We start from the raw sequence: 28,000 nt of genomic DNA on the forward strand, positions 1-28,000 counted from the left end.
AGTGTGTGAGTGAGAGTGTGTGTGTGTGGGATAGAGTGAGTGTGTGTGTGCGCGTGTAAGAGTGAGTGTGTGTGTGTAAGAGTGAGTGAGTGTGTGAGAGTGAGTGAGTGAGTGAGAGTGAGTGTGTGTGAGTGTGAGTGTGTGTGTGAGTGAGTGTGTGAGAGTGAGTGGGTGTGTGAGAGTGAGTGCGTATGTGTGTGAGTGGGAGTGTGCGTGCGTGTGTGTGTGTGTGTGTGAGAGTGAGTAAATGTGTGAGAGTTAGTGTGGGTTTGTGCCTCTGAGTGTGGGTTTGTGGTGATTGTGTGGGTTTGTGGTGATTGTGTGTGGGTTTGTGGTGATTGTGTGGGTTTGTGGTGATTGTGTGGGTTTGTGGTGATTGTGTGTGGGTTTGTGGTGATTGTGTGGGTTTGTGGTGATTGTGTGGGTTTGTGGTGATTGTGTGGGTTTGTGGTGATTGTGTGGGTTTGTGGTGATTGTGTGTGGGTTTGTGGTGATTGTGTGTGGGTTTGTGGTGATTGCGTGTGGGTTTGTGGTGATTGTGTGTGGGTTTGTGGTGATTGTGTGTGGGTTTGTGGTGATTGTGTGTGGGTTTGTGGTGATTGTGTGGGTTTGTGGTGATTGTGTGTGGGTTTGTGGTGATTGTGTGTGGGTTTGTGGTGATTGTGTGGGTTTGTGGTGATTGTGTGTGGGTTTGTGGTGATTGTGTGGGTTTGTGGTGATTGTGTGGGTTTGTGGTGATTGTGTGGGTTTGTGGTGATTGTGTGTGAGTTTGTGGTGAATGTGTGGGTTTGTGGTGATTGTGTGAGTTTGTGGTGATTGTGTGTGGGTTTGTGGTGATTGTGTGTGGGTTTGTGGTGATTGTGTGTGGGTTTGTGGTGATTGTGTGTGAGTTTGTGGTGATTGTGTGGGTTTGTGGTGATTGTGTGGGTTTGTGGTGATTGTGTGGGTTTGTGGTGATTGTGTGGGTTTGTGGTGATTGTGTGGGTTTGTGGTGATTGTGTGGGTTTGTGGTGATTGTGTGGGTTTGTGGTGATTGTGTGGGTTTGTGGTGATTGTTTGTGGGTTTGTGGTGATTGTGTGGGTTTGTGGTGATTGTGTGGGTTTGTGGTGATTGTGTGTGGGTTTGTGGTGATTGTGTGGGTTTGTGGTGATTGTGTGGGTTTGTGGTGATTGTGTGTGGGTTTGTGGTGATTGTGTGTGGGTTTGTGGTGATTGTGTGTGGGTTTGTGGTGCTTGTGTGGGTTTATGGTGATTGTGTGGGTTTGTGGTGATTGTGTGGGTTTGTGGTGATTGTGTGGGTTTGTGGTGATTGTGTGTGGGTTTGTGGTGATTGTGTGTGGGTTTGTGGTGATTGTGTGGGTTTGTGGTGATTGTGTGTGGGTTTGTGGTGATTGTGTGGGTTTGTGGTGATTGTGTGGGTTTGTGGTGATTGTGTGGGTTTGTGGTGATTGTGTGGGTTTGTGGTGATTGTGTGGGTTTGTGGTGATTGTGTGTGGGTTTGTGGTGATTGTGTGGGTTTGTGGTGATTGTGTGTGTTTGTGGTGATTGTGTGGGTTTGTGGTGATTGTGTGTGGGTTTGTGGTGATTGTGTGTGGGTTTGTGGTGATTGTGTGGGTTTGTGGTGATTGTGTGTGGGTTTGTGGTGATTGTGTGGGTTTGTGGTGATTGTGTGTGGGTTTGTGGTGATTGTGGGGGTTTGTGGTGATTGTGTGTGGGTTTGTGGTGATTGTGTGTGGGTTTGTGGTGATTGTGTGTGGGTTTGTGATGATTGTGTGGGTTTGTGGTGATTGTGGGGGTTTGTGGTGATTGTGTGTGGGTTTGTGGTGATTGTTTGTGGGTTTGTGGTGATTGTGTGGGTTTGTGGTGATTGTTTGTGGGTTTGTGGTGATTGTGTGTGGGTTTGTGGTGATTGTGTGGGTTTGTGGTGATTGTGTGTGGGTTTGTGGTGATTGTGTGTGGGATTGTGGTGATTGTGTGTGGGTTTGTGGTGATTGTGTGGGTTTGTGGTGATTGTTTGTGGGTTTGTGGTGATTGTGTGTGGGTTTGTGGTGGGTGTGTGGGTTTGTGGTGATTGTGTGGGTTTGTGGTGATTGTGTGTGGGTTTGTGGTGATTGTTTGTGGGTTTGTGGTGATTGTGTGGGTTTGTGGTGATTGTGTGGGTTTGTGGTGATTGTGTGGGTTTGTGGTGATTGTGTGGGTTTGTGGTGATTGTGTGGGTTTGTGGTGATTGTGTGTGGGTTTGTGGTGATTGTGTGGGTTTGTGGTGATTGTGTGGGTTTGTGGTGATTGTTTGTGGGTTTGTGGTGATTGTGTGTGGGTTTGTGGTGATTGTGTGGGTTTGTGGTGATTGTGTGGGTTTGTGGTGATTGTGTGGGTTTGTGGTGATTGTGTGTGGGTTTGTGGTGATTGTGTGGGTTTGTGGTGATTGTGTGTGGGTTTGTGGTGATTGTTTGTGGGTTTGTGGTGATTGTGTGGGTTTGTGGTGATTGTTTGTGGGTTTGTGGTGATTGTGTGGGTTTGTGGTGATTGTGTGGGTTTGTGGTGATTGTTTGTGGGTTTGTGGTGATTGTGTGTGGGTTTGTGGTGATTGTGTGTGGGTTTGTGGTGATTGTGTGTGGGTTTGTGGTGATTGTGTGAGGGTTTGTGGTGATTGTGTGGGTTTGTGGTGATTGTGTGGGTTTGTGGTGATTGTTTGTGGGTTTATGGTGATTGTGTGCATGTTTCTCTCCCTTTGTGTCCCTGCATGTCGACTGTTCCTTCGAACACACTTGGTGCCCACTCTGCCAAGGTGCCACTCAGTCTCCTGCCAGTCCTGGCCGCAATGTCATGCCATGGAGCTGGTGGATGAGATGTGACTTACCTACAACATCCAGCTGATAACTGGCTTGCAAAGCCCCCTCTCCAATCTTCACAGTGCAGGTCCAGTGCCCTTGATCCTTGACAGTTAACCCCTTCAGTACTACAGTCGTGCCAGTCCTCACGCTGTCATTTGGCCCCTTCCAGCTCACAGTCCCAGAGGGTGTGTGGCACGTTAAAGCAATATTGTCCCCTTCGAAAGCTGCGCTTGAAGCGTTGGAGGTGGCTGGATGGCGGAAATGACACAAGAAAGCAGTGTTCAGTTTGATAGGTGGCAGGTAACATTGGCGCCACACAAGTGCCAGGCAATGTCTATCTCCAACAAGCGAGAGTCTAACCACCGCCCCTTGACATTCAACAGCATTACCATCGCCGAATCCCCCACCATCAACATCCTGGGGGGTCACCATTGACCAGACACTTAACTGGACCAGCCACATAAATACTGTGGCCACAAGAGCAGGTCAGAGGCTGGGTATTCTGCGGCGAGTGTCTCACCTCCTGACTCACCAAAGCCTTTCCACCATCTGCAAGGCACAAGTCAGGAATGTGATGGAATACTCTCCACTTGCCTGGATGAGTGCAGCTCCAACAACACTCAAGAAGCTCGGCACCATCCAGGACAAAGCAGCTCGCTTGATTGGCACCCCATCCACCACCTTAAACATCTGCTCCCTCCACCACCGGCGAACTGTGGCTGCAGTGTGTACTGTAGTGTATGTACCTTTAAGAGAGAACTACTTTTACAGCTCCTGTACACTGTAGTACTGGCAGTGACCACACCTGTATATAAGCCTCGAACATGCCTCTGTACTGTTAGTCTTTAGACTACCTGTAATGATATCAGCAAATAGTGATGATATTTGTCTGTGTTTGATTACTTATGCCTTACAGCATATTTGTCTGTGTTTTTGATTACTTGTGCCTGACCAGCAGAGGTCATGTGAGAGACAAGCAGTCCAGAGGAGTTTTTACTTTCAGTTTCATTCTAGATGCATCACAGCATAGTGTGTCCTGTAAAAAGCTGTAGAAAGTCTTGAACAAGACTTTAGATTAAACAACATTCTCTTTCAGAAATGAGTCGTTATTGAACCCAAAAAGAAATCAATACATCTACCCTCCTCCAGTAAACACCTGTTGATTGTTAATTTACAGCCTCCGTCTAGTTATTGGAAAACATCAAACTTTAAGAATCACGGATTCGACAGTGGCGACGAGGTCGATTCGAATCTACCTGCAACTCTGCATTTCCTGTCAAGGATTCGCTCCGGGAGGACGGTGGAAGAAAGTCAAGGCCAGAAGCACGGGCGTCGACCACGAGCAACCGCCCAGTCATCCGACAGAGAGTGAACATCGCAGGGGAGGCTTTTGAGAGCTGGGCTTGGTTTTCCAGCCACAACGATCCAGCAACAGACTGGCAACAGGTACAGCGCAGACCCTTCCCAGACAGCGGCGGCTGGAGCCGACCGATGGCACAGAAAAGGCCGAGCAGCGTCGACGGGGTAAGAGAGAGGGTGAAGCGCACAGGGTGCAGCTGGGGGTTGAAAACCGAGCGGCGTCGACGGAAAACAAAAAAAGAGAGAGAGGGTAAAGCAGCAGCCGGGTTCAGGACCGAGTGGCGGCAATGAGAGAGGCGCACAGGGGAACGCGCAGAGCACAGCCAGGGCTCAAGGGCTGAACAGCGTCTGCGGGGGAAAGAAAGGAAGCGCAGAAGACACCATTGAGCCGCGGAGAAGAAGGGCGAGCGCGGGAGACGCCATTTTAGAAGCCGCAGCGGAGAAGAAGGGCGAGCGCGGGAAGAAAGGAAAGTGCGGGAGACGCCATTTTGTGCCAGCGGAGAAGAAGGGAGAGCGCGGGAGATGCCATTTTAGACAGATTAATTACACCCAGGGATGCCGAAGAGTGGCAGTATCACTGCGTTCGACAATGAAGTCGAAGATTGGGCGACATATGTGGAACGCATTGAGGTGAACTGCAAGGCGAATGAAGTACCAGATGCTAGGAAAGCACTAGTTTTGTTGAATTCCATGGGTGCAAAAACTTATGGCTTACTGCGAAACCTAATAACCCCAGAGAAGCCAGTCGATAAGAATTTTGAAAGCATAGTGGAAATCCTACAGGACCACTTAAACCCCACACCGCTTATGATAGCAGAAAAATTTAAGTTACACAAAAGGAACCAGCATAAAGACGAAAGTAATGCTGAGTACTTAACGGAACTGCGCAAGCTATCGACACACTGCCAGTTTGGATTGGGACTAGCAGATACGTTAAGGGACAAGTTTGTGTGTGGGCTTCAAAGTGAAGGAACCCAGAAACGGCTTCTATCAGAAAAGGATCTTACGCTGGACAAGGCTTTCAGCATGGCAGTATCACACGAAGCAGCCGCATGGGGCGTTGCAGAGATACAACGGAGACCGCAAGAATATGGCACCAATGAAATGTCATATGGAGCAGGGAAGTGTTATCGCTGCGGCAGAACAACACATGACTAGAAGGATTGTTGGTTCAAGGACCAAGTGTGCCGACAGTGTGGAAAAGCAGGACACATAGCAAGAGTCTGCAGGTCAGGGAAGAAAACCAGCAGCAAGAAATCTCCACAGGAGAAGTACAAAAAGGTACATAAGGTGATGGACAGTAGTTCAGACGAACACAAAAGTGATACAGACTCCGGAAGCAAGGAGCTGGGTTGTCTGAAACTACATAAGGTAATCAAAATGGAGGGTCACCAGACTATCTGGGTCACGCTCAAGATAGACGGAGTCCAAGTGAAAATGGAATTGGACACAGGATCAGCCCTAACAGTCATAAACCAAAGGGACTACAAGCGGCTATTTTCACATATACCCTTGAAAGCTACAGAGATTGCCTTGAAGATGTACACAGGGCAAAAAGTCGACCCCAAAGGAAAAATAAGGGTGAACGTGATATACAAAGGCCAGGAAATACCCAAAATGGACCTATATGTATTGCCAGATGGAGGACCACCACTACTAGGACGTGAATGGATCCGGAAGATACAATTAGATTGGCATTCCATACAGGCACTGAAGGTTGAGGCCAAAAAGGATGACGACGTCACACCTGGACGACTGTCAAAAATGCTAACTGACGCACAAGAAGTGTTCCAGGAGGGACTCGGAACACTAAAAGGCATAATAGCGATGATTAAAATAGAGGAAAATGCAAGCCCAAAGTTTTTTAAGGCCAGACCGGTGCCTTATGCGATCCGACCAGCCGTCGAAGCAGAGCTGGAAGGGTTGGAACGTTCAGGAGTACTGTCCAAAGTAGACTGGAGTGAGTGGGCTACACCCATCGTTCCTGCAATGAAGAGGTCGTTGAGTAATATGCCTGGGGAACCAAAGAAGGTCCGCATGTGTGGGGATTTTAAGGTGACAGTGAACCCAGTCCTTCACACGGTACAATATCCAATTCCACGGATTGGGGATATTTTCGCCTCGCTATCTGGAGGTAAACGCTTCACCAAAATTGATCTGGCCCAGGCGTACCTGCAAATGGAGGTAGAAGAAGCCTCGAAACAATACCTCACGATCAACACTCATAAAGGTCTCTACCAATACAATCGGCTGGTGTTCGGGGTAGCATTGGCTCCGGCTATTTGGCAAAGGGCAATGGATCAAGTCCTGCAAGGGATTCCAGGGACCCAGTGTTATTTGGATGACATCCTGGTCACGGGCAAAAATGACAGTGATCACCTCGCCAACCTGGAGAAGGTGCTCACTAGATTAAAGGAATATGGGCTACGAGCTAATCGCCACAAGTGCGAGTTTTTCCAGAAGCAGATCTCGTATTGTGGCCACATTATTGATGAAGAGGGGTTACATAAGTCCCCTGAAAAGATTGAGGCAGTAGTCAAGGCTCCAGCACCGGAAAATGTGTCACAACTGAGGTCGTTCCTCGGGCTGGTGAACTACTACCATAAGTTCTTACCAAATTTGTCTACAGTATTACACCCGCTGAACACCCTACTGCAAACAGGGGTACCATGGAAGTGGAATGACGAATGTAAACGAGCTTTCCAGAAGTTCAAAGAATTGATCACATCAAAAGAGGTGTTGGCCCATTTCAACCTAGCACTACCAATTCGGTTGGCACGTGATGCATCACCCTATGGTATTGGAGCGGTGCTGTCGCACAAATTCCCGGACGGGTTGGAGAGGCCAGTAGCCTTTGCGTCTCGGTCACTAACCTCAGCCGAGCGCAACTACGCCCAGATCGACAGGGAGGCCCTCAGCCTAGCATGGGGAGTAAAAAAATTCAACCACTATCTGCATGGGCAGAAGTTCACCTTGCTGACTGACCACCAAACACTTGTCTCCATCTTTAATCCAAAGAAGGGCGTTCCGGTGATGACTGCACAACAGCTACAAAGATGGTCCCTTTTTCTAGGGGCAAACCAATATGAAATAGAGTATAAGGGCACGAAACAGCATGGAAACGCTGATGGGCTATCACGCCTGCCACTGCCTACTGTGGAGGAAGCACCAGCCGTGGACCCTATCAAAATATTATATTCGTCGATAATTGAATGATTGCCAGTAACTAACGCGGATATAGAGAAGGAGACCCGCAATGATCCGACACTGTCTCGGTATATGATTTGATGGTGAAGGGATGGCCAACACATGGCGACTCACTGTTGCCAGCATTCTCATCCAGAAGAGAACAGCTGTCAGTATGCCAGGGGACAGTGATGTGTGGATCCCGAGTGGTAATTCCACCCATGTTAAGGGAGAGAGTGCTGAATGAGCTTCACGAAGGCCATCTGGGAGGGGTGAAAATGAAAAGCCTTGCTAGGGCTTATGTGTGGTGGCCGGGGATCGATCAACAAATCGAGGACCTAACAAAGAGCTGCTTAGGATGCCAGAAGGTCCAAAATGCACCACCACATGCCCCTCTACACCCATGGGAGTGGCCCTCCTTTCCATGGCAATGGGTGCATATTGATTTTGCTGGTCCATTCATGGACTCAATGTTCTTAATAGCAGTGGATGCGCACTCGAAATGGCCTGAGGTGATAAAAATGTCCTCAACCACTACAGAGAAAACGATTACAGTCCTACGGACCATATTTGCCAGGAACGGCTTGCCAGAGCAGATTTGCTCTGATAACGGACCACACTTTGTGTCCGAAGAGTTTCAGAAATTTATGAGAAGGAATGGGGTAAGGCATTACACATCCGCCCTGTATCATCCAGCCACAAATGGATTGGCTGAGAGGTTCGTACAAACCTTTAAAAAGGCGATAAGGGCCATGTGCGATGAAGAAATTCCACTACAGCATAAGGTGGGCAATTTCCTGTTAGCCTACAGAAATGCGACACATGCAGTTACCAACCAGACCCCGGCCATGATGTTCTTTAACCGAAGGTTGATATCTCGTCTGGATTTGCTCAGACCAAATGTGCGAAGAAATGTTGAGGATAAGCAATTCCAGCACATCAATGAGATGCCGACAAGGAGCTTCAATGTAGGACAACCAGTCTTGGCCCGCGACTACCGAACAGAGAAATGGCAACCCGGAACGATATGCACACGGCAGGGGCCATTAATGTACACAGTGGATGTCGGGGAGAACATTGTGAGACGCCACGTCGACCAGATCCTAGCGTCACAGGAACGAGTCAACCCCATGTCTCGCGTACCTGGGGATGAACCCGACATATTGGTAGCATCTACCTCAGAAACAATAGCAGCGGAAACTGACGAACTAACCGATGAAAGGGGGCCAGAATCGCCTCCGCACCAAAAACAAGAACCTCAGGAAAGGCGCTATCCAGAAAGGATCAGGAAGCCGCCCCAAAGACTGAATCTATAAATGGACTATTTCAGTTTAATGTGCATGTTAAAGTGTTAACTGTTATTTGAATGTTATGGGTACTGTTAATCTAAAAGGGGAGGAATTGTAGTGTATGTACCTTTAAGAGAGAACTACTTTTACAGCTCCGGTATACTGTAGTACTGGCAGTGACCACACCGGTATATAAGCCTTGAGCATGCCTCTGTACTGTTAGTCTTTAGACTACCCTCCTCCAGTAAACACCTGTTGATTGTTAATTTACAGCCTCCGTCTAGTTATTGGAAAACATCATACTTTAAGAATCACGGATTCAACATGTGCCATCTACAAGATGCACTGCAGCAACTCGCCAAGGCTTCTTCGGCAGCACCTCAGCCAACCCTTCATCGTTCCTGGTTCAAAATCCTGGAACTCCCTTCCTAACAGTAAAGAAATTCCTCCTCATCTCAGTCTTAACTGGCCGACCCCTTATCCTGAGACTGTGCCCCCTGGTTCTAGACACTCCAGCCAGGGGAAACAACATCTCAGCATCTACCCTGTCAATCCCCTTCAGAATCTTGTATGTTTCAATGAGGTCACCTCTCATTCTTCAGAACTCCAGAGAGTATCGGCCCATTCTACACAATCTCTCGTCATAGGACAACCCTCTCATCCCAGGAATCAATCTAGTGAACCTTCGTTGTACCGCCTCCAAGGCAAGCATACCTTTCCTTAGATAAGGAGACCAAAACTGTGCACAGTACTCCAGGTGTGGTCTCACCAAGGCCCTTGGCTGGGTTGCTGGGCCACTTCAGAGGGAAGTTAAGAGTCAACCACATTGCTGTGGGTCTGGAGTCACCTATAGGCCAGACCAGGTAAGGACGACAGATTTCCTTCCCTGAAGGTCTTCAGTGAACCAGATTGGTTTTTGCGACAATCCAATAGTTTCATGGTCACCATTTTTTATTCTCAATTTAAGGAGTGTGACATATTTCTTAAGGCTAAAGGGATCAAGGGATATGGGGAGAAGGCAGGGACAGGGTACTGAATTTGAATGATCAGCCATGATCTCATTGAATGGCGGAGCAGGCTCGAGGGGCCGAATGGCCTACTCCTGCTCCTATCTTCTATGTTTCTATGATGACTGCACAGTGTTCAGTGCCATTCACAACTCCTCAGATAATGAAGCAGTCCATGCCCACATGCAACAAGACCTGGACGACGTTCAGGCTTGGGCTGATAAGTGGCAGGTAACATTCGCGCTACAGAAGTGCCAGGCAATGACTATCTCCAACAAGCGAGAGTCTAACCACCTCCCCTTGACATTCAACGGCATTACCATCGCTGAATCCCCCACCATCAACATCCTGGGGGTCACCATTGACCAGAAACTTAACTGGACCAGCCACATAAATACTGTGGCAACAAGAGCAGGTCAGAGGCTGGGTATTCTGCGGCGAGTGTCTCACATCCTGACTCCCCAAAGCCTTTCCACCATCTACAAGACACATGTCAGGAGTGTGATGGAATACTCTCCACTTGCCTGGATGAGTGCAGCTCCAACAGCACTCAAGAAGCTCGACACCATCCAGGACAAAGCAGCCCGTTTGATTGGCACCCCATCCACCACCTTCAACATTCACTCCCTCCACCACCGGCGCACCGTGGCTGCAGTGTGTACCATCGACAAGATGCACTGCAGCAACTCGCCAAGGCTTCTTCGGCAGCACCTCCCAAACCCGCGACCTCTTCCACCTAGAAGGACAAGGGCAGCAGGCGGATGGGAACACCACCACCTCCAAGTTCCCCTCCAAGTCACGCACCATACTGCCTTAGAAGTATATCGGCCGATCCTTCATCGCTGGGTCAAAATCCTGGAACTCCCTCCCTAACAGCACTGTGGGAGCACCTTCACCACACGGACTGCAGCGGTTCAAGAAGACGGCTTACCACCACCTTCTCGAGGGCAATTAGGGATAGGCAATAAATGCTGGCCTTGCCAGCGATGCCCACATCCAATATGTTTCTATATGTGTCTAGCCTGTCCAACCTTTCCTCATAAGACAACCCGCGCATTCCAGGTATCAGTCTCGTAAACCTTCTCTGAACTGCCTCCAACGCATTTACATCCTTCCTTAAATAAGGAGACCAATACATAGAAACACAGAAGATAGGATTAGGAGTAGGCCATTCAGCCCCTTGAGCCTGCTCCGCCATTCAATGAGATCATGGCTGATCATCCAAATTCAGTACCCTGTCCCTGCCTTTTCCCCATATCCCTTGATCCCTTTAGCCTCAAGAAATATATCTAACTCCTTCTTGAATATATTTAATGAATTGGCCTCAACTGTCTTCTGTGGTAGAGAATTCCACAGGTTCACCACTCTCTGGGTGAAGAAATTCCTCCTCATCTCAGTCCTAAATGGCTTACCCCTTATCCTTAGACTGTGACCGCTGGTTCTGGACTCCCCCGCCATCGGGAACATCCTTCCTGCATCTAGTCTGTCTAGTCCTGTTAGAATTTTATAAGTTTCAATGAGATCCCCTCTCATTCTTCTAAACTCCAGCGAGTCTAAGCCCAATCGACCCAATCTCTCCTCATATGTCATTCCTGCCATCCCAGGTATCAGTCTGGTGAATCTTCACTGCACTCCCTCCATGGCAAGAACATCCTTCCTCGGATAAGGCGACCAAAACTGCACACAATACTCAAGGTGTGCTCTCACCAAGGCCCTGTACAACTGCACCAATACATCCTTGCTCCTGTACTTGAATCCTCTTGCTACGAAGGCCAACATACCATTTGCCTTCTTAACCGCCTGCTGCACCTGCATGCTTACCTTCAGCGACTGGTGCACAAGGACACCCAGGTCTCGTTGCACTTCCCCTTCTCCCAATCTATTGCTGTTCAGATAATAATCTGCCTTCCTGTTTTTGCCACCAAAGCGGATAACCTCGCATTTATCCACATTATACTGCATCTGCCATGCATCTGCCCAATCACCCAACCTGCCCAAATCATACTGGAGTTTCTCGGCATCCTCCTCACAGCACACACGCCCACCCAACTTTTTGTCGTCTGCAAACTTGGAGATATTACATCTAGTTCCCTCATCTAGATCATTAATATATATTGTGAATAGCTGGGGTCCGAGCACCGATCCCTGCGGTACCCCACCAGTCACTGCCTGCCACTCGGAAAAAGAGCCGTTTATTCCAACTCTTTGCTTCCTGTCTGCCAACCAGTTCTCTATCCAAGTCAGTACCTTGCCCCCAATCCCATGTGCTTTAACTTTACATGCTAATCTCTTATGCGGGACCTTATCGAAAGCCTTCTGAAAGTCCAAATACACCACATCCACTGGTTCTCCCTTATCTATTCTACCGGTTACATCCTCAAAAAATTCCAGATTAATCAAGCACGATTTACCTTTTGTAAATCCATGTTGACTTTGTCCGATCCTGCCACTGCACTGAATTTGGATGATCAGCCATGATCTCATTAAATGGCGGAACAGGCTCAAGGGGCCGAATGGCCTACTCCTGCTCCTATCTTCTACGTTTCTACATATTTCTAGTTTATCCAAACTTTCCTCATAAGACAACCCGCCCAATCCAGGTATCAGTCTCGTAAACCTTCTCTGAACTGCCTCCAATGCATTTACATCCTTCCTTAGATAAGGAGACTAATACTGTACACAGTACTCCAGATGTGGTCTCACCAATGCCCTGTATAAGAGGGCGGCTCACCACCACCTTCTCGAGGGCAATTAGGGATGGGCAATAAATGCCAGCCTTGCCCGCGAGGCCCGCATCCCAGGAATGAAGAAATAAAATGAAAAATTAATCGCCGTTCCCTCTTACCATGGATCACATAGAGGTGCTTCCGTGCCGAGGCCGTATAACCTTTGTACTTAATATCGCAGGAGAAATAGCCAGTGTCCTCAGTTCTCACGTCTTTCACGCTGAGAGTGAAATTCCCCCTGTGCGTGCGGCTGCTGATCGTGCTCCGCAGAGCGAGGTCAGTCTTCCCTCTGGTAGGTCTGGAACCGTGGATATAGCGTACAATGCTGATGGTGTTCTGGTCACCCTTGTTCTGATTCCATGTCCAGCTGCCCAAAGGCTTGGTGAGAGGTGAATTCTCTGTGTAGCTCATCAGACATGGGAATACGGCCGTCTGCCCCACAGCGACGTAGACTCCGTCCCCCTCCGTCACAGCCGCGGAAGCTGTCCCGTCACCAGAGGAGGCGTGGGGGGGTGGTGGGGACAGATGGAAGAGAGGCGAGGGACAGAGAGAGAAGGGCGGCAAGGGTGAGGGGGCAATGATGGTGGAGAGTGAGGAGGAGAATGGAGAGTGAAGATACCAGGAGGGAGTGATGGTGGAGAGTGAGGAGGAGAATGGAGAGTGAAGATACAAGGAGGGAGTGATGGTGGAGGATCAGATGGAACAGAGGAACAGAGTGAATAGAGAAAGCAGTCATTAGCACCATTCAATGAATCATCTGTAATAACTTTTTTAACACTGTAACGAGACAAGATTTGTATCAAAGACCTACACACCATGGACACTCGATTAAAGTGGAGCCTAAAAATGGGTATAGGACGCTTTCATTCCGGGAGAATTGGATTAAAACAAGGGCCTTTTAAGTGTGTCGAAAGCACACACACTATGGGGCTGATTCCCCCATCACATATTGCCACGAGAATGTGAAATCCCTCGTATGGCAGGTACAGCATGGGGTTACAGACAGCGTAAAGCTCCCTCTACACTGTCCCATCAAACACTCCCAGGGCAGGTACAGCATGGGTTAGATAGAGATTAAAGCTCCCTCTACACTGACCCATCAAACTCTCCCAGGGCAGGTACAGCACGGGGTTCGATACAGAGTAAAGCTCCCTCTACACTGTCCCATCAAACACTCCCAGGGCAGGTACAGCATGGGTTAGATACAGAGTAAAGCTCCCTCTACACTGACCCATCAAACTCTCCCAGGGCAGGTACAGCACGGGGTTCGATACAGAGTAAAGCTCCCTCTACACTGTCCCATCAAACACTCCCAGGGCAGGTACAGCATGGGTTAGATACAGAGTAAAGCGCTCTCTACACTGTCCCATCAAACACTCCCAGGGCAGGTACAGCATGGGGTTAGATACAGAGTAAAGCTAACTCTACACTGTCCCATCAAACACACCCAGTGCAGGTACAACACGGGTTAGATACAGAGTAAAGCTCCCTCTACACTGACCCATCAAACTCTCCCAGGGCAGGTACAGCACGGGGTTCGATACAGAGTAAAGCTCCCTCTACACTGTCCCATCAAACAATCCCAGGGCAGGTACAGCATGGGTTAGATACAGAGTAAAGCGCCCTCTACACTGTCCCATCAAACACTCCCAGGGCAGGTACAGCATGGGGTTAGATACAGAGTAAAGCTAACTCTACACTGTCCCATCAAACACACCCAGTGCAGGTACAACACGGGTTAGATACAGAGTAAAGCTCCCTCTACACTGACCCATCAAACTCTCCCAGGGCAGGTACAGCATGGGTTAGATAGAGATTAAAGCTCCCTCTACACTGACCCATCAAACTCTCCCAGGGCAGGTACAGCATGGGTTCGATACAGAGTAAAGCTCCCTCTACACTGTCCCATCAAACACTCCCAGGGCGGGTACAGCATGGGTTAGATACAGAGTAAAGCTAACTCTACACTGTCCCATCAAACACACCCAGTGCAGGTACAACACGGGTTAGATACAGAGTAAAGCTGCCTCTACACTGTCCCATCAAACACTCCCCGGGCAGGAACAGCACGGGTTAGATACAGAGTAAAGCTGCCTCTACACTGTCCCATCAAACACTCCCAGGGCAGGTACAGCACAGGTTAGATACAGAGTAAAGCACCCTCTACACTGTCCCATCAAACACTCCCAGGGCAGGTAGAGCATGGGTTAGATACAGAGTAAAGCTCCCTCTGCACTGTCCCATCAAACACTCCCAGGGCAGGTACAACATGGGTTAGATACAATGTAAAGCTCCCTCTACACTATCCCATCAAACACTCCCAGAGCAGGTACAGCACGGGTTAGATACAGAGTAAAGCTCCCTCTACACTGTCCCATCAAACACTCGCAGGGCAGTTACAGCATGGGTTCGATACAGAATAAATCTCCCTCTACACTGTCCCATCAAACACTCCTAGGGCAGCTACAGCATGGGTTAGATACAGCGTAAAGCTGCCTCTACACTGTCCCATCAAACACTCCCAGGGCAGATACAGCATGGGTTAGATACAGAGTAAAGCTCCCTCTACACTGTGCCATCAAACACTCCCAGGGCAGGGACAACACTGGTTAGATACAAAGTAAAGCTCCCTCTTCACTGTTCCATCAAACACTCCCAGGGCAGGTACAGCATGGGTTAGATACAGAGTAAATCTCCCTCTACACTGTCCCATCAAACGCACCCAGGGCAGGTACAGCACGGGAGTAGATACAGAGTAAAGCTCCCTCTACACTGTCGCATCAAACACTCCCAGGGCAGGTATAGCACGGGTTAGATACAGAGTAAAACTCCCTCTACACTGTCCCATCAAACACTCCCAGGGCAGGTACAGCATGGGTTAGATACAGAGTAAAGCTCCCTCTACACTGTCCCATCTAACACTCCCAGGGCAAGTACAGCATGGGTTAGATACAGAGTAAAGCTCCCTCTACACTGTCCCATCAAACACTCCCAGGGCAGGGACAGGAGGAGAGGCAGGGCTGTTGTTGCATTTGCAAAGATAATCCAGGGGCCGTATGCAGAGCTCAGTTCATGTTTCTTTTAATGGCTGATCCAAAACACTCTCACAGGCAAAAGCAATCGAATACCTATATCCGATGTCAGGCACAATACAACGATAACCGCACTATCAATCTCCATGTGCTCAGGCCAAGGCAATCGAGTACCTATCACCAATGTCAGACATAACAGCTGGTACATAAAGTCACGAGGATCTCTGAGCATTTCTAATTGTTCACTAAATTCCTACCATGTTGCAGGACTGTTAGAAGCAACAGTAACATCTCACATAGTCTTCCCGGAGCAGACATTTTGTCGCATCTCATTTTCCTGGTTGAAGTCTTTGAACCTTCAAGGAACAATCTTTGCCAGTCTGTGAAGACAAATAAGAAAGGGGTTGATCATTTTTACCACTCCCAGGAAGTATCCAAGCACTTTAACAGGATGTCTTGCTCAACCTTTATATACCTCTACACTCGATTATTGCAATGCTCACCTGCCCGGTCTCCCATCTTCTACCCTACTTAAACCTGAGGTCATCCAAAGCTCTGCAGCCCCGTATTCTAACTCGCACCAAGTCCTGTTCACCTCCCTGTACTCGCTGACCTTCATTGGCTCCCGGTCCGGCAAAACCTCGACTTGAAAGTTCTCCATCTTCGTGTTCAAATCCCTCCATAGCCCTCGGCCCCTCCCCTATCTCTGTAACCTTCTCCAGCCCTACAATTCTCATCCTCCTGTTCAAATCCCTCCAATGCCCTCGCCCCCTCCCCTATCTCTGTAACCTTCTCCAGCCCTACAATTCTCATCCTCCTGTTCAAATCCCTCCAATGCCCTCGCCCCCTCCCCTATCTCTGTAACCTTCTCCAGCCCTACAATTCTCATCCTCCTGTTCAAATCCCTCCAATGCCCTCGCCCCCTCTCCCTATCTCTGTAACCTTCTCCAGCCCTACAATTCTCATCCTCCTGTTCAAATCCCTCCATGGCCCTCGCCCCCTCTCCCTATCTCTGTAACCTTCTTCAGCCCTACAATTCTCATTCTCCTGTTCAAATCCCTCCGTGGCCCTCGCCCCCCTCTCCCTATCTCTGTAACCTACACCAGCCCCTAAAATTCTCATCCTCCTGTTCAAATTCCTCCATGGCCCTCACCCCTCTCCGTATCTCTGTAACCTCCTCCAGACCTACAATTCTCATCCTCGTGTTCAAATTCCTCCATGGCCCTTGCCTCTCCCTATCTCTGTAACCTTCTCCAGCCCCTACAAGCCTCATCCTCCTGTTCAAATCCCTCCATGGCCCTCGCCCCCTCTTCCTATCTCTGTAACCTCCTCCAGACCTACAATTCTCATCCTCGTGTTCAAATCCCTCCATGGCCCTCGCCCCCTCCCCTAACTCTGTAACCTCCTCCAGCCCCTACGCTTCTCATCCTCCTGTTTAAGTTCTTCCATGGCCCTCGCCCCTCCCCTATCTCTGTAACATCCTCCAGCCCCTACAACCATCCAAGATCTCTGCACTCCTCCAATTCTGGCCTCTTGCGCATCCCTCAATTTTCATCGCTCCGCCATTGGCGGCCGTGCCTTCAGCTGCCGAGGCCCCAAGTTCTGGAATGTCAAATGCTGCCTTGATGTCAAAGGCAGTCACTCTCACCTCACCTCTGGAATTCAGCTCCTTTGTCCACGTTTGGACCAAGGCTGCAATGAGGTCGGGAGCCGAGTGGTCTTGGCGGAACCCAAACTGGGCATCAGTGAACAGGTTATTGGTCAGTAAGTGAGTAAATTTTCTAGAATGGTACCAGGGATGAAGGATTTCAGTTATGTGGAGAAACTGGAGAAGCTGGGGTTGTTCCCCTTAGAGTAGAGAAGGTTAAGGGGGAGATTTACCAGAATGGCACCAGGGATGAGGGATTTCAGTTCTGTGGAGAGACTGGAGAAGCTGGGGTTGTTCTCCTTAGAGCAGAGAAGGTTAAGGGGGAGATTGACCAGAATGGTACCAGGGATGAGGGACTTCAGTTACGTGGAGAGGCTGGTGAAGCTGGGGTTGTTCTCCTTAGAGCAGAGAAGGTTAAGGGGGAGATTGACCAGAATGGTACCAGGGATGAGGGACTTCAGTTACGTGGAGAGACTGGAGAAGCTGGGGTTGTTCTCCTTAGAGCAGAGGAGGTTAAGGGGAGATTTAATAGAGGTGTTCAAAATTACGAGGGGATTTTTGATTGAGTAAAGAGGAAGAAATTCTTTCCACTGGGGTGGGGTGGGGGGGGGGGGAAGGGTGGGTAACCAGAGGAAACAGCTTTAAGATAATTGGCAAAAGAACCAGAGGGGGAGATGAGAATCTTTTTTTTACGCAGCGAGTTGTTGTGATCTAGACTGCGCTGCCTGAAAGGGCGGTGGGAGCAGATTCAATAGTAACTTTCAACAGGGGAATCAGGTAAACACTTGCAGGGGAAAAATTGCAGGGCTACGGGGACAGAGCAAGAGGGGAGTGAAATTAATTGGAGAGCTCTTTCAAAGAGCCGGCACAGGCACGATGGGCTGAATGGCCTCGTTCCGCACTGTCTCACTCTATGTGATCCTGCCAGTGAGCTGCGAAAGGAAACACAGCCGCCAACTTTGTGACAGTAATCCCACACCAGTTTCCATGAGGTCACAAGAACATTAAAACATAAGATATAGGAGCAGGAGTCGGTCATTCGGCCCCTCGAGCCTGCTCCGCCATTCAATAAGATCATGGCTGATCCAATCTTGGCCTCAACTCCACTTTCCCGCCCGCTCCCCATAACCCTTGACTCCCTTACCATTCAAATGTCTGTCAATCTCCACCTTAAATATACTCAATGACCCAGCCTCCACAGCTCTCTGGGGAAGAGAATTCCACAGATTTACGACCCTCTGAGAGAAGAAATTCCTCCTCATTTCCGATTTAAAAGGGTGCCCCCTTATTCTGAAACTACGCTCCCTCGTTCTAGATTCCCCCACGAGGGGAAACATCCTCTCAGCATCTACCTTGTCGAGCCCCCTCAGAATTTTACATGTTTCAATAAGATCCCCTCTCATTCTTCTAAACTCCAATGAGTACAGACCCAACCTGCTCAACCTTTCGCATTACGTCAACCCCTTCACCTCAGGAATCAACCAAGTGAACCTTCTCTGAACTGCCTCCAACGCAAATATATCCTTCCTTAAATAAGGAGACCAAAACTGTACGCAGTACTCCAGGTGTGGCCTCACCAACGCCCTGTAATGTCGCATCAAAACTTCACAACTTTTATACTCCATTCCCCTTCCAACTGACCTGTTTGGACACCATTCACACCTTTGATTGCTGTGATTATCTCTCTGCCGAGGTATGATAAATGGCAGTTAGAAAGATTACCTGTAAACATCTGACATTATTCTCTGACTATATAAGCTGTGTTTTTATGCATCTCTCAGCTTCACCTGACGAAGGAGCAGCGCTCCGAAAGCTTGTGACTTCAAATAAAGCTGTTGGACTATAACCTGGTGTTGTGTGACTTCTTACATCCTTCCAATAAAGACCAACATTCCATTAGCCTTCCTAATTACTTGCTGTTGCTTCAAGAAGCATTGAGGGCCCAGGACTGTAACGATCAATAACATATCATTCTATAGTGGACACTAGGTGGAGCCGTGTAGAGCTGTATATAGCTGTATGTATTAAGACTACACTACCCAGCTGTATATATATTAAGACTACATTACCCATGAGGCACTAGGCTACCCACAAGGCAACAGTCAAGATGGAAGCCTCTACAGATACTGTACCAGTCCACATGTGCTCAATAAAGTAACTAGCAAAAGCTAGCTGTGTTCATAATAAGAATGTCTATTTATTAATGAACATAACATGGTACCAGGATGGTGAAGATCTGCTGAAAATTGTGAAAAGCGACATGGAGAATTTGAAGCCACCAGAGCGTTTGAATCTCACAGAAAAAATCGATTACAACTGGCAGACTTTTAAACAGCAATTCGAACTCTACATTGCAGCCATCAGATTCGGTACGAAGCCAGACGCAAGGAAGATAGCGTTGCTGCTTATGGTTGCAGGCCCACAGGTGATAGAGGTATTTAATACATTTGTATTTAATCCAGTGGAGAACAGAGAAAAATTAGAAGATGTGCTAAAAAAAATTGATGCACATTGCTCTCCCAAAAAGAATGAGACCTATGAAAGATACATCTTCTGTTCTCGGACACAGCAGCAAAATGGGACTTTTGATAGCTTTACAACTGTTAAAGCTGAAACAGAAATCATACTATGACAAGTCATCCAAAACTCTAAAACCATTGACAAGGGATGATGTTGTCAGGATTGAGGATCCAGATGCATGGAACAGGAAAGCTACAGTTCTTGAGGAAGTAGGACCAAGGTCATACACTGTTAGAACTGAGGAAGGACAGATTCTCAGGAGGAACCGCCGTTCCCGCCTAAAAACACAAGAGACTATTCAAGAGCAGATTGATGACAATGCCGCAACTGCATCTTGTCATTCACTGCCAGAACAATCTCATGAAGACACGTCAGACTTACCCGTGTTGAGAAGATCCACACGTGAAGTTAGAAAGCCTGATAGACTTAATCTTTGAGTACAATGTAAAGCTTTGAAAATGTGTTGACTGTTTTGAAAATGTTCATGTTTATAGAGCACTAACAAAAGTGTTACTGATATTATCTTTATTGTTTCCTTGAAAGTTGATTGATATTGATTTTGTTAAACCTCAAAGAAAGGGGGATGTAACGATCAATAACATGTCATTCTATAGTGGACACTAGGTGGAGCCGTAGAGCTGTATATAGCTGTATGTATAAAGACTACACTACCCAGCTGTATATATATTAAGACTACATTACCCATGAGGCACTAGGCTACCCACAAGGCAACAGTCAAGATGGAAGCCTCTACAGATACTGTACCAGTCCACATGTGCTCAATAAAGTAACTAGCAAAAGCTAGCTGTGTTCATAATAAGAATGTCTATTTATTAATGAACATAACAAGGGCAACAACAACAACAACTTGTATTTATATAGCGCCTTTAACATAGTAAAATGTCCCAAGGCGCTGCATAGGAGTATTATAAGACAAAGAAATGGACACCGATTCATGTAAGGAGAAATTAGGGCAGGTGACCAAAAGCTTGGTCAAAGAGGTAGGTTTTAAGGAGCATCTTAAAGGAGGAGAGAGAGGTAGAGAGGCGAAGAGGTTTAGGCAGGGAATTCCAGAGCTTAGGGCCCAGGCAACAGAGGCATGGCCACCAATGGTGGAGCGATTATACTCAAGGATGCTCAAGAGGGCAGAATTAGAGGAGCGCAGATATCTCGGGGGGTTTGTGGGGCTGGAGGAGATTACAGAGATAGGGAGGGGCGAGATCAGGGAGGAATTTGAAAACAAGGATGAGAATTTTGAAATCGAGGCGCTGCTTAACCAGGAGCCAATGTAGGTCAGCGAGCACAGGGGAGATGGGTGAACGGGACTTGGTGCGAGTTGGGACACAGGCAGCCGAGTTTTGGATGACCTCAAGTTTACGTAGAGTGGAATGTGGGAGGCCAGCCAGGAGTGCGTTGGAAAATCAAGTCTGGATACTTGAGGCAGACGACACCTTAGGTTTGAAGTGTCTCATCCTGTACGGAAAGTGTTAATCAGACCATCAGCCAATGCTCTCCAGGCTATCCGCCCACCAACAGAAACTCACTCAAAGCTCTGCTGCCCCTGTATCCTAACTCGCATCAGGTCCCGTTCACCCATCACCCACCCTGTGCTCGTTGACCAACATTGGCTTCCGATCCGGCAATGCCTCGATTTCACAATTCCCATCTTTGGGTTCGGATCCCTCCACGGCCTCTTGCCCCTCCCCCCATCTCTGAAACCTCCTCCAGCCTCTACAACTCTCCCTATCTCTCAAACCTCCTCCAGACCCTAGAATCCTTAGTATCTCTGTAACCTCCTCCAGCCCCTCCAACACTCCCTATCTCTGTAACCTCCTCCAGCCCCTATAACCGTCCCTATCTCTGTAGCCTCCTCCAGCCCCTACAACCCTCCCTATCTCTGAAACCTCCTCCAGCCCCTACAACCCTCCCTATCTTTGTAACCTCCTCCAGCCCCTACAACCCTCCTTATCTCTGTAACCTCCTCCAGTCCCTACAACCCTCCCTATCTCTGTAACCTCCTCCAGCCCCTACAACCCTCCCTATCTCTGTAACCTCCTCCAGCCCCTACAAACCTCCCTATCTCTGAAACCTCCTCCAGCCCCTACAACCCTCCCTATCTTTGTAACCTCCTCCAGCCCCTACAACCCTCCCTATGTCTGTAACATCCTCCAGCCCCTACAACCCTCCCTATCCCTGTAAACTCCTCCAGCCCCTACAACCCTCCCCATCTCTGTAACCTCCTCCAGTCCCTACAACCCTCCCTATCTCTGTAACCTCCTCCAGCCCCTACAACCCTCCCTATCTCTGTAACCTCCTCCAGCTCCTACAACCCTCCCTATCTCTGTAACCTCCTACAGCCCCTACAACCCCCCTTATCTCTGTAATCTCCTCCAGCCCCTCGCTCCCCCCATGTCTGAAACCTTCTCCAGCCCCTACAACCCTCCCTATCTCTGTAACCTCCTCCAGTCCCTACAACCCTCCCTATCTCAGGAACCTATGCCAGCCCCTACAACCCTCCCTATCTCTGTAACCACCTCCAGCCCCAACAAACCTCCCTATCTCTGTAACCTCCACCAGCCCCTACAACCCTCCCTATCTCTGTAACCACCTCCAGTCCCTACATCCCTCCCTATCTCTGTAACCTCCTCCAGCCCCTACAACCCTCCGAAATCTCTGTGCTTCCTGCAAAAGATTGGGAAATGTTGATGTACAAAGGGACCTGGGTGTACTTGTACATTGGTCACTGAAAGCAAACATGCAGGTGCAGCAAGCAGTTAGTAAGGCAAATGTTATGTTGGCCTTCATTGCAAGAGGATTTGAGTACAGGAGCAAGGATGTCTTACTACAGTTATACATGGCCTTGGTGAGACCACACCTGGAGTACAGTGTGCAGTTTTGGTCTCCTTACCCAAGAAAGGATATACTTGCCATAGAGGGAGTGCAGCGAAGGTTCACCAGACTGATTCCTGGGATGGCATGGCTGTCGTATGAGGAGAGATTGAGTAAACTAGGCCTGTATTCACCAGAGTTTAGAAGAATGAGAGGGGATCTAATTGAAACGTATAAAATTCTGACAGGGCTAGACTGACTGGGTGCATTGAGGGTGTTTCCCCTGGCTGAGGGGCCTAGAAAGAGGTGTCACAGTCTCAGGATACGGGGTAGGACATTTAGGACTGAGATGAGGAGAAATTTCTTCACTCAGAGGGTGGTGAACCTGTGGAATTCTCTACCACAGAAGGCTGTGGAGGCCAAGTCACTGAATATATTTAAGAAGGAGATAGATAGATTTCTAGACACAAAAGGCATCAAGGGGTATGGGGAGCGAGCGGGAATATGGTATTGAGATAGAGGATCAACCATGATCATATTGAATGGCAGAGCAGGCTCGAAGGGCCGAATGGCCTACTCCTGCTCCTATTTTGTTTTTCTATATTTCCAATTCCGATCTCCTGTGCATCCCGCGATTTTCCATCGCTCCACCATTGGCAGCCGTGCCTTCAGCTGCCCAGGCCCTCAGCTCTGGAATTCCCTCCCAACACATGCGAACGAACGTACAATGATGGGCAGGTAAAGACTGCCCAGTCCATCGAGCCCGTCCCACACAAATACCTTGTGTATGATTCCATATACACTCCACCCCCACCCTACCCGAAACCGTATGATCTCCTGGGTGAGGAAAAGAAACAGATTTAGCAAAGGCCAGGCCAATTTGGGATCAAAAACTCTGGAAAATCCTCTCCAAACCCATCTTGGCAATTGAAAGTAGTCCATGAGCTCACTCTGGCCCTGAATTGCCCTCCGGTATCTATCTCCTGTAAGAGGTTTTCTCCGCCCCGGCCAGAAACAAATCCAGCTCTCGCTTGAAGGAAGTCAGTGAGTCAGGGTCCACCACATGAGCAGGCAACCTATCCCTGAGGTCCACTATTCTCTTGGAAAGAACCAATGTTTGACTTCTAACCTGGACCTCTCCACCTCTCTCTCCTCCTTAAAGACGCTCCTTAAAACCTAACCTCTGTGACCAAGCTTCTGGTCATCTCTCCCAATATCTCCTTATAAAAACAGAGAAACATGGAAAAACAGGAGCAGGAGTAGGCCATTCGGCCCTTCGAGCCTGCTCCGCCATTCAATATGATCATGGCTGATCCTCTATCTCAATACCATATTCCCACTATCTCCCCATACCCCTTGATGCCTTTTGTGTCTAGGAATCTATCTATCTCCTGTAAGAGGGATGTGATTGCATTGGAGAGGGTGCAGAGGAGATTCACCAGGATATTACCTGGGCTGGAGCGTTTCAGCTATGAAGAGAGACTGGACAGGCTGGAGTTGTTTTCCTTAGAGCAGAGAAGACTGAGGGGGGACATGATTGAGGTGTACAAAATTATGAGGGGCATAGATAGGGTAGATAGAAAGGAACTTTTCCCCTTAGTAGAGGGGTCAATAACCAGGGGGCACAGTTTCAAGGTAAGGGGCGGGAGGTTTAGAGGGGATTTGAGGAAAAACTTTTTCACCCAGAGGGTGGTTGGAATCTGGAACTCACTGCCTGAAAGTGTGGTAGAGGCAGGAACCCTCACAACATTCAAGAAGCATTTTGATGAGCACTTGAAACGCCATAGCATACAAGGCTACAGACCAAATGCTGGAAAATGGGATTCGAATAGACAGGGCTTGATGGCCGGTGTGGACATGATGGGCTGAAGGGCCTCTTTCTGTACTGTATAACTCTATGACTCTATTCTTAAATATATTCAGTGACTTGGCCTCCACAGTCTTCTGTGGTTGAGAATTCCACAGGTTCACCACCCTCTGAGTGAAGAAATTTCTCCTCATCTCAGTCCTAAATGTCCTGCCCCGTATCCTGAGACTCTGATCCTCGTTCTAGACCCCCCAGCCAGGGGAAACACCCTCCCTGCATCCAGTTGGCCTAGCCCTGTCAGAATTGTATACGTTTCCACGAGATCCCCTCTCATACTTCTAAACTCCAGTGAATACAGGCCTAGTCGACCCAATCTCTCCTCATACGACAGCCCTGCCATCCCAGGAATCAGTCTGGTGAACTTTTGCTGCGCTCCCTCTATGGCAAGTGTATCCTTTCTTAGGTAAGGAGACCAAAACTACACACAGTACTCCAGGTGTGGTCTCACTAAGGCCCTGTATTACTGTAGTAAGACATCCTTGCTCCTGCACTCAAATCCGCTTGCAATGAAGGCCAACATACCATTTGTCTTCCTAACCTATGTGGCTTGGGGTAAAATTTTGTTTGATAATCGCTCCTGTGAAGCACCTTGGGATGTTTAATTGCATTAAAGGGGCTATATAAATGCTAGATTTTGTTGCTATAGATTTCACTTTAACATTGTGATAATATCAACCTTCAGCCTTTGGACATTATGAAAGGGAGCTTACATAGGATGGTGCAGAATCCAACAAACGAGAGTCTAACCACCTCTATTCAATGGCATTACCATCGCCGAATCCCCCACCATCAACATCCTGGGGGGTCACCATTGACCAGAAACTTAACTGGACTAGCCACGTAAATACTGTGGCAACAAGAGCAGGTCAGAGGCTGGATATTCTGCGGCAAGTGTCTCACTTCCTGACTCCCCAAAGCCTTTCCACCGTCTACAAGGCACAAGTCAGGAGTGTGAAGGAAAAGTCTCCACTTGCCTGGATGAGTGCAGCAACAACAACACTCAGTAAGCTCGACACCGTCCAGGACAAAGCAGCCCGCTTGATTGGCACCCCATCCACCACCTTAAACATTCACTCCCTCCACCACCGGCGTACCGACACTGCAGGGTGTACCATCTACAAGATGCACTGCAGCAACTCGGCAAGGCTTCTTCGGCAGCACCTCCCAAACCCGCGAGCTCTTCCACCTAGAAGGACGAGGGCAGCAGACGCACGGGAACACCACCACCTCTAAGTGACCCTCCAAGTCACACACTACCCTGACTTGGAGAAGTATATCGGCCGTTCCTTCATCGTCGCTGGGTCAAAATCCTGGAACTCCCTCCCTAACCGCACTGTGGGAGTACCTTCACCACACAGACTGCAGCGGTTCAAGAAGACGGCTCACCACCACCTTCTCAAGGGCAATTAGGGATGGGCAATAAATGCTGGCCTTGCCAGCGATGCCCACATCCCATAAAACAAATAAAAGAAAAATTTACAGCACAGGAACTGGCCATTCGGCCCAACTGGTCCATGCCCGAGTTTATGCTCCACACGAGCCTCCTCTCACCCGTCTTCATCTCAGCCCATCAAGATATCCTTCTATTCCTTTCTCCCTCATGTGTTTATAGAAGGTTTGTCTGTCAGCCAATGTCTGAGTGGGCAGCACTCTCTCCTCTGAGTCAGAAGGTTGTGGGTTCAAGTCCCACTCCAGGGACATGAGCAGAAAGGTCTAGGCTGACACTCCAGAGCAGTGCTGAGGGAGGGCTGCACTGTCGAAGGGACAGCACTGAGGGAGCGCTGCACTGGCAGAGGGGCAGTACTGAGGGAGTGCTGCACTGTCGGAGGGGCAGTACTGAGGGATTGCTGCACTGTCAGAGGGGCAGTACTGAGAGAGTGCTACACTGTTGGAGGGACAGTACTGAGGGAGCACTGCACTGTCGGAGGGGCAGTACTGAGGGAGCGCTGCACTGTCGGAGGGGCAGTACTGAGGGGGCACTGCACTGTCGTAGGGGCAGTACTGAGCTGCACTGTCGGAGGGGCAGTACTGAGGGAGCGCTGCACTGTCGGAGGGGCAGTACTGAGGGGGCACTGCACTGTCGTAGGGGCAGTACTGAGCTGCACTGTCGGAGGGGCAGTACTGAGGGAGCGCTGCACTGTCGGAGGGGCAATACTGAGGGAGTGCTGCACTGCCGGAGGGGCAGTACTGAGGGATTGCTGCACTGTCAGAGGGGCAGTACTGAGAGAGTGCTACACTGTCGGAGGGACAGTACTGAGGGAGCACTGCACTGTCGGAGGGGCAGTACTGAGCTGCACTGTCGGAGGGGCAGTACTGAGGGAGCGCTGCACTGTCGGAGGGACAGTACTGAGGGAGCGCTGCACTGTCGGAGGGGCAGTACTGAGGGAGCACTGCACTGTCCGAGGGGCAGTACTGAGGGAGCACTGCACTGTCGGAGGGGCAGTACTGAGCTGCACTGTTGGAGGGGCAGTACTGAGGGAGCGCTGCACTGTCGGAGGGGCAGTACTGAGGGGAGCGCTGCACTGTCGGAGGGGCAGTACTGAGGGAGCTCCGCACTGTCAGAGGGACAGTACTGAGGGAGCGCTGCACTGTCAGAGGTGCAGTACTGAGGGAGCACTGCACTGTCCGAGGGGCAGTACTGAGGGAGTGCTGCACTGTCGGAGGGGCAGTACTGAGGGAGCACTGCACTGTCATAGGGGCAGTACTGAGAGAGCGCTGCACTGTCGGAGGGACAGTACTGAAGGAGCACTGCACTGTCGGAGGGACAGTACTGAGGGAGCGCTGCACTGTCGGAGGGGCAGTATTGAGGGAGCTCCGCACTGTCAGAGGGACAGTACTGAGGGAGCGCTGCACTGTCGGAGACCCAGTACTGAGGGAGCGCTGCACTGTCGGAGGGACAGTACTGAGGGAGCGCTGCACTGTCGGAGGGGCAGTACTGAGGGAGCTCCGCACTGTCGGAGACCCAGTACTGAGGGAGCGCTGCACTGTCAGAGGGACAGTACTGAGGGAGCGCTGCACTGTCGGAGGGGCAGTACTGAGGGAGCTCCGCACTGTCGGAGACCCAGTACTGAGGGAGCGCTGCACTGTCAGAGGGACAGTACTGAGGGAGCGCTGCACTGTCGGAGGGGCAGTACTGAGGGAGCTCCGCACTGTCGGAGACCCAGTACTGAGGGAGCACTGCACTGCTGTCTTTCGGATGAGATGTTAAACCGAGGCCCGTCTGCTCTCTCAGATGGACCTAAGAGATCTCACAGCACTATCTTGAAGAAGAGCCAGGGGTTTATCCCCGATGACCTGGGCCAATATTTATCCATCAACCAATATCACTAAGCAACAGATTATCTGGTCATTATCGCATTGCTGGTTGTGGGAGCTTGCTGTGCGCAAATTGGCTGCCGCGTTTCCTGCATTACAACAGGGACTACACTCCAAAAGTATTTCATCGGCTGTAAAATGCTTTGAGACATCCTGAAAGGCTCTGTAGAAATGTAAATATTTCTTTCTTTCTTTCTCTCTTTCTCTCCTTCTCTCTTTCTATCTTTATCTCTTCCTTTCTCTCTTTCTTCCTTTCTTTCTCTCTTTATTTCTTTCTCTCTTTATTTCCTTCATTCTATCTTTCACTCTTTCTTTCTCCCTTTCTTTTTCTCTCTCTCTCTCTCTCTTTCTTTCTCTCTTTCTCTATTTTCTCTCTCTCTTTCTCTTT

General features: G+C 49.2%; 1 protein-coding gene across 5 annotated transcripts in view; it reads right to left on the reverse strand.

Moving 5' to 3' along the window:
- LOC147091449 (T-cell surface glycoprotein CD4-like) overlaps positions 1 to 28,000 on the reverse strand; it is a 150,295-nt gene that overhangs the window by 39,346 nt on the left and 82,949 nt on the right. For all 5 annotated transcript variants that reach the window (XM_085976794.1, XM_085976791.1, XM_085976790.1 and 2 more), the window contains 3 exons: positions 15,691 to 15,813; positions 12,521 to 12,883; positions 2,861 to 3,082 (listed from right to left, as the gene is read on the reverse strand). In XM_085976794.1, coding sequence (XP_085832920.1) covers positions 2,861 to 3,082; positions 12,521 to 12,883; positions 15,691 to 15,766 — 661 coding nt within the window. In that variant the 5' untranslated portion in view covers positions 15,767 to 15,813. The remainder of the gene's footprint in view (positions 1 to 2,860; positions 3,083 to 12,520; positions 12,884 to 15,690; positions 15,814 to 28,000) is intronic.

The sequence above is a fragment of the Somniosus microcephalus genome, unplaced genomic scaffold (genome assembly GCF_052327205.1).
Source record: "Somniosus microcephalus isolate GS21.2 unplaced genomic scaffold, FLI_Smic_1.0 unresolved_chr3, whole genome shotgun sequence".
NCBI classification, from domain to species: domain Eukaryota; kingdom Metazoa; phylum Chordata; class Chondrichthyes; order Squaliformes; family Somniosidae; genus Somniosus; species Somniosus microcephalus.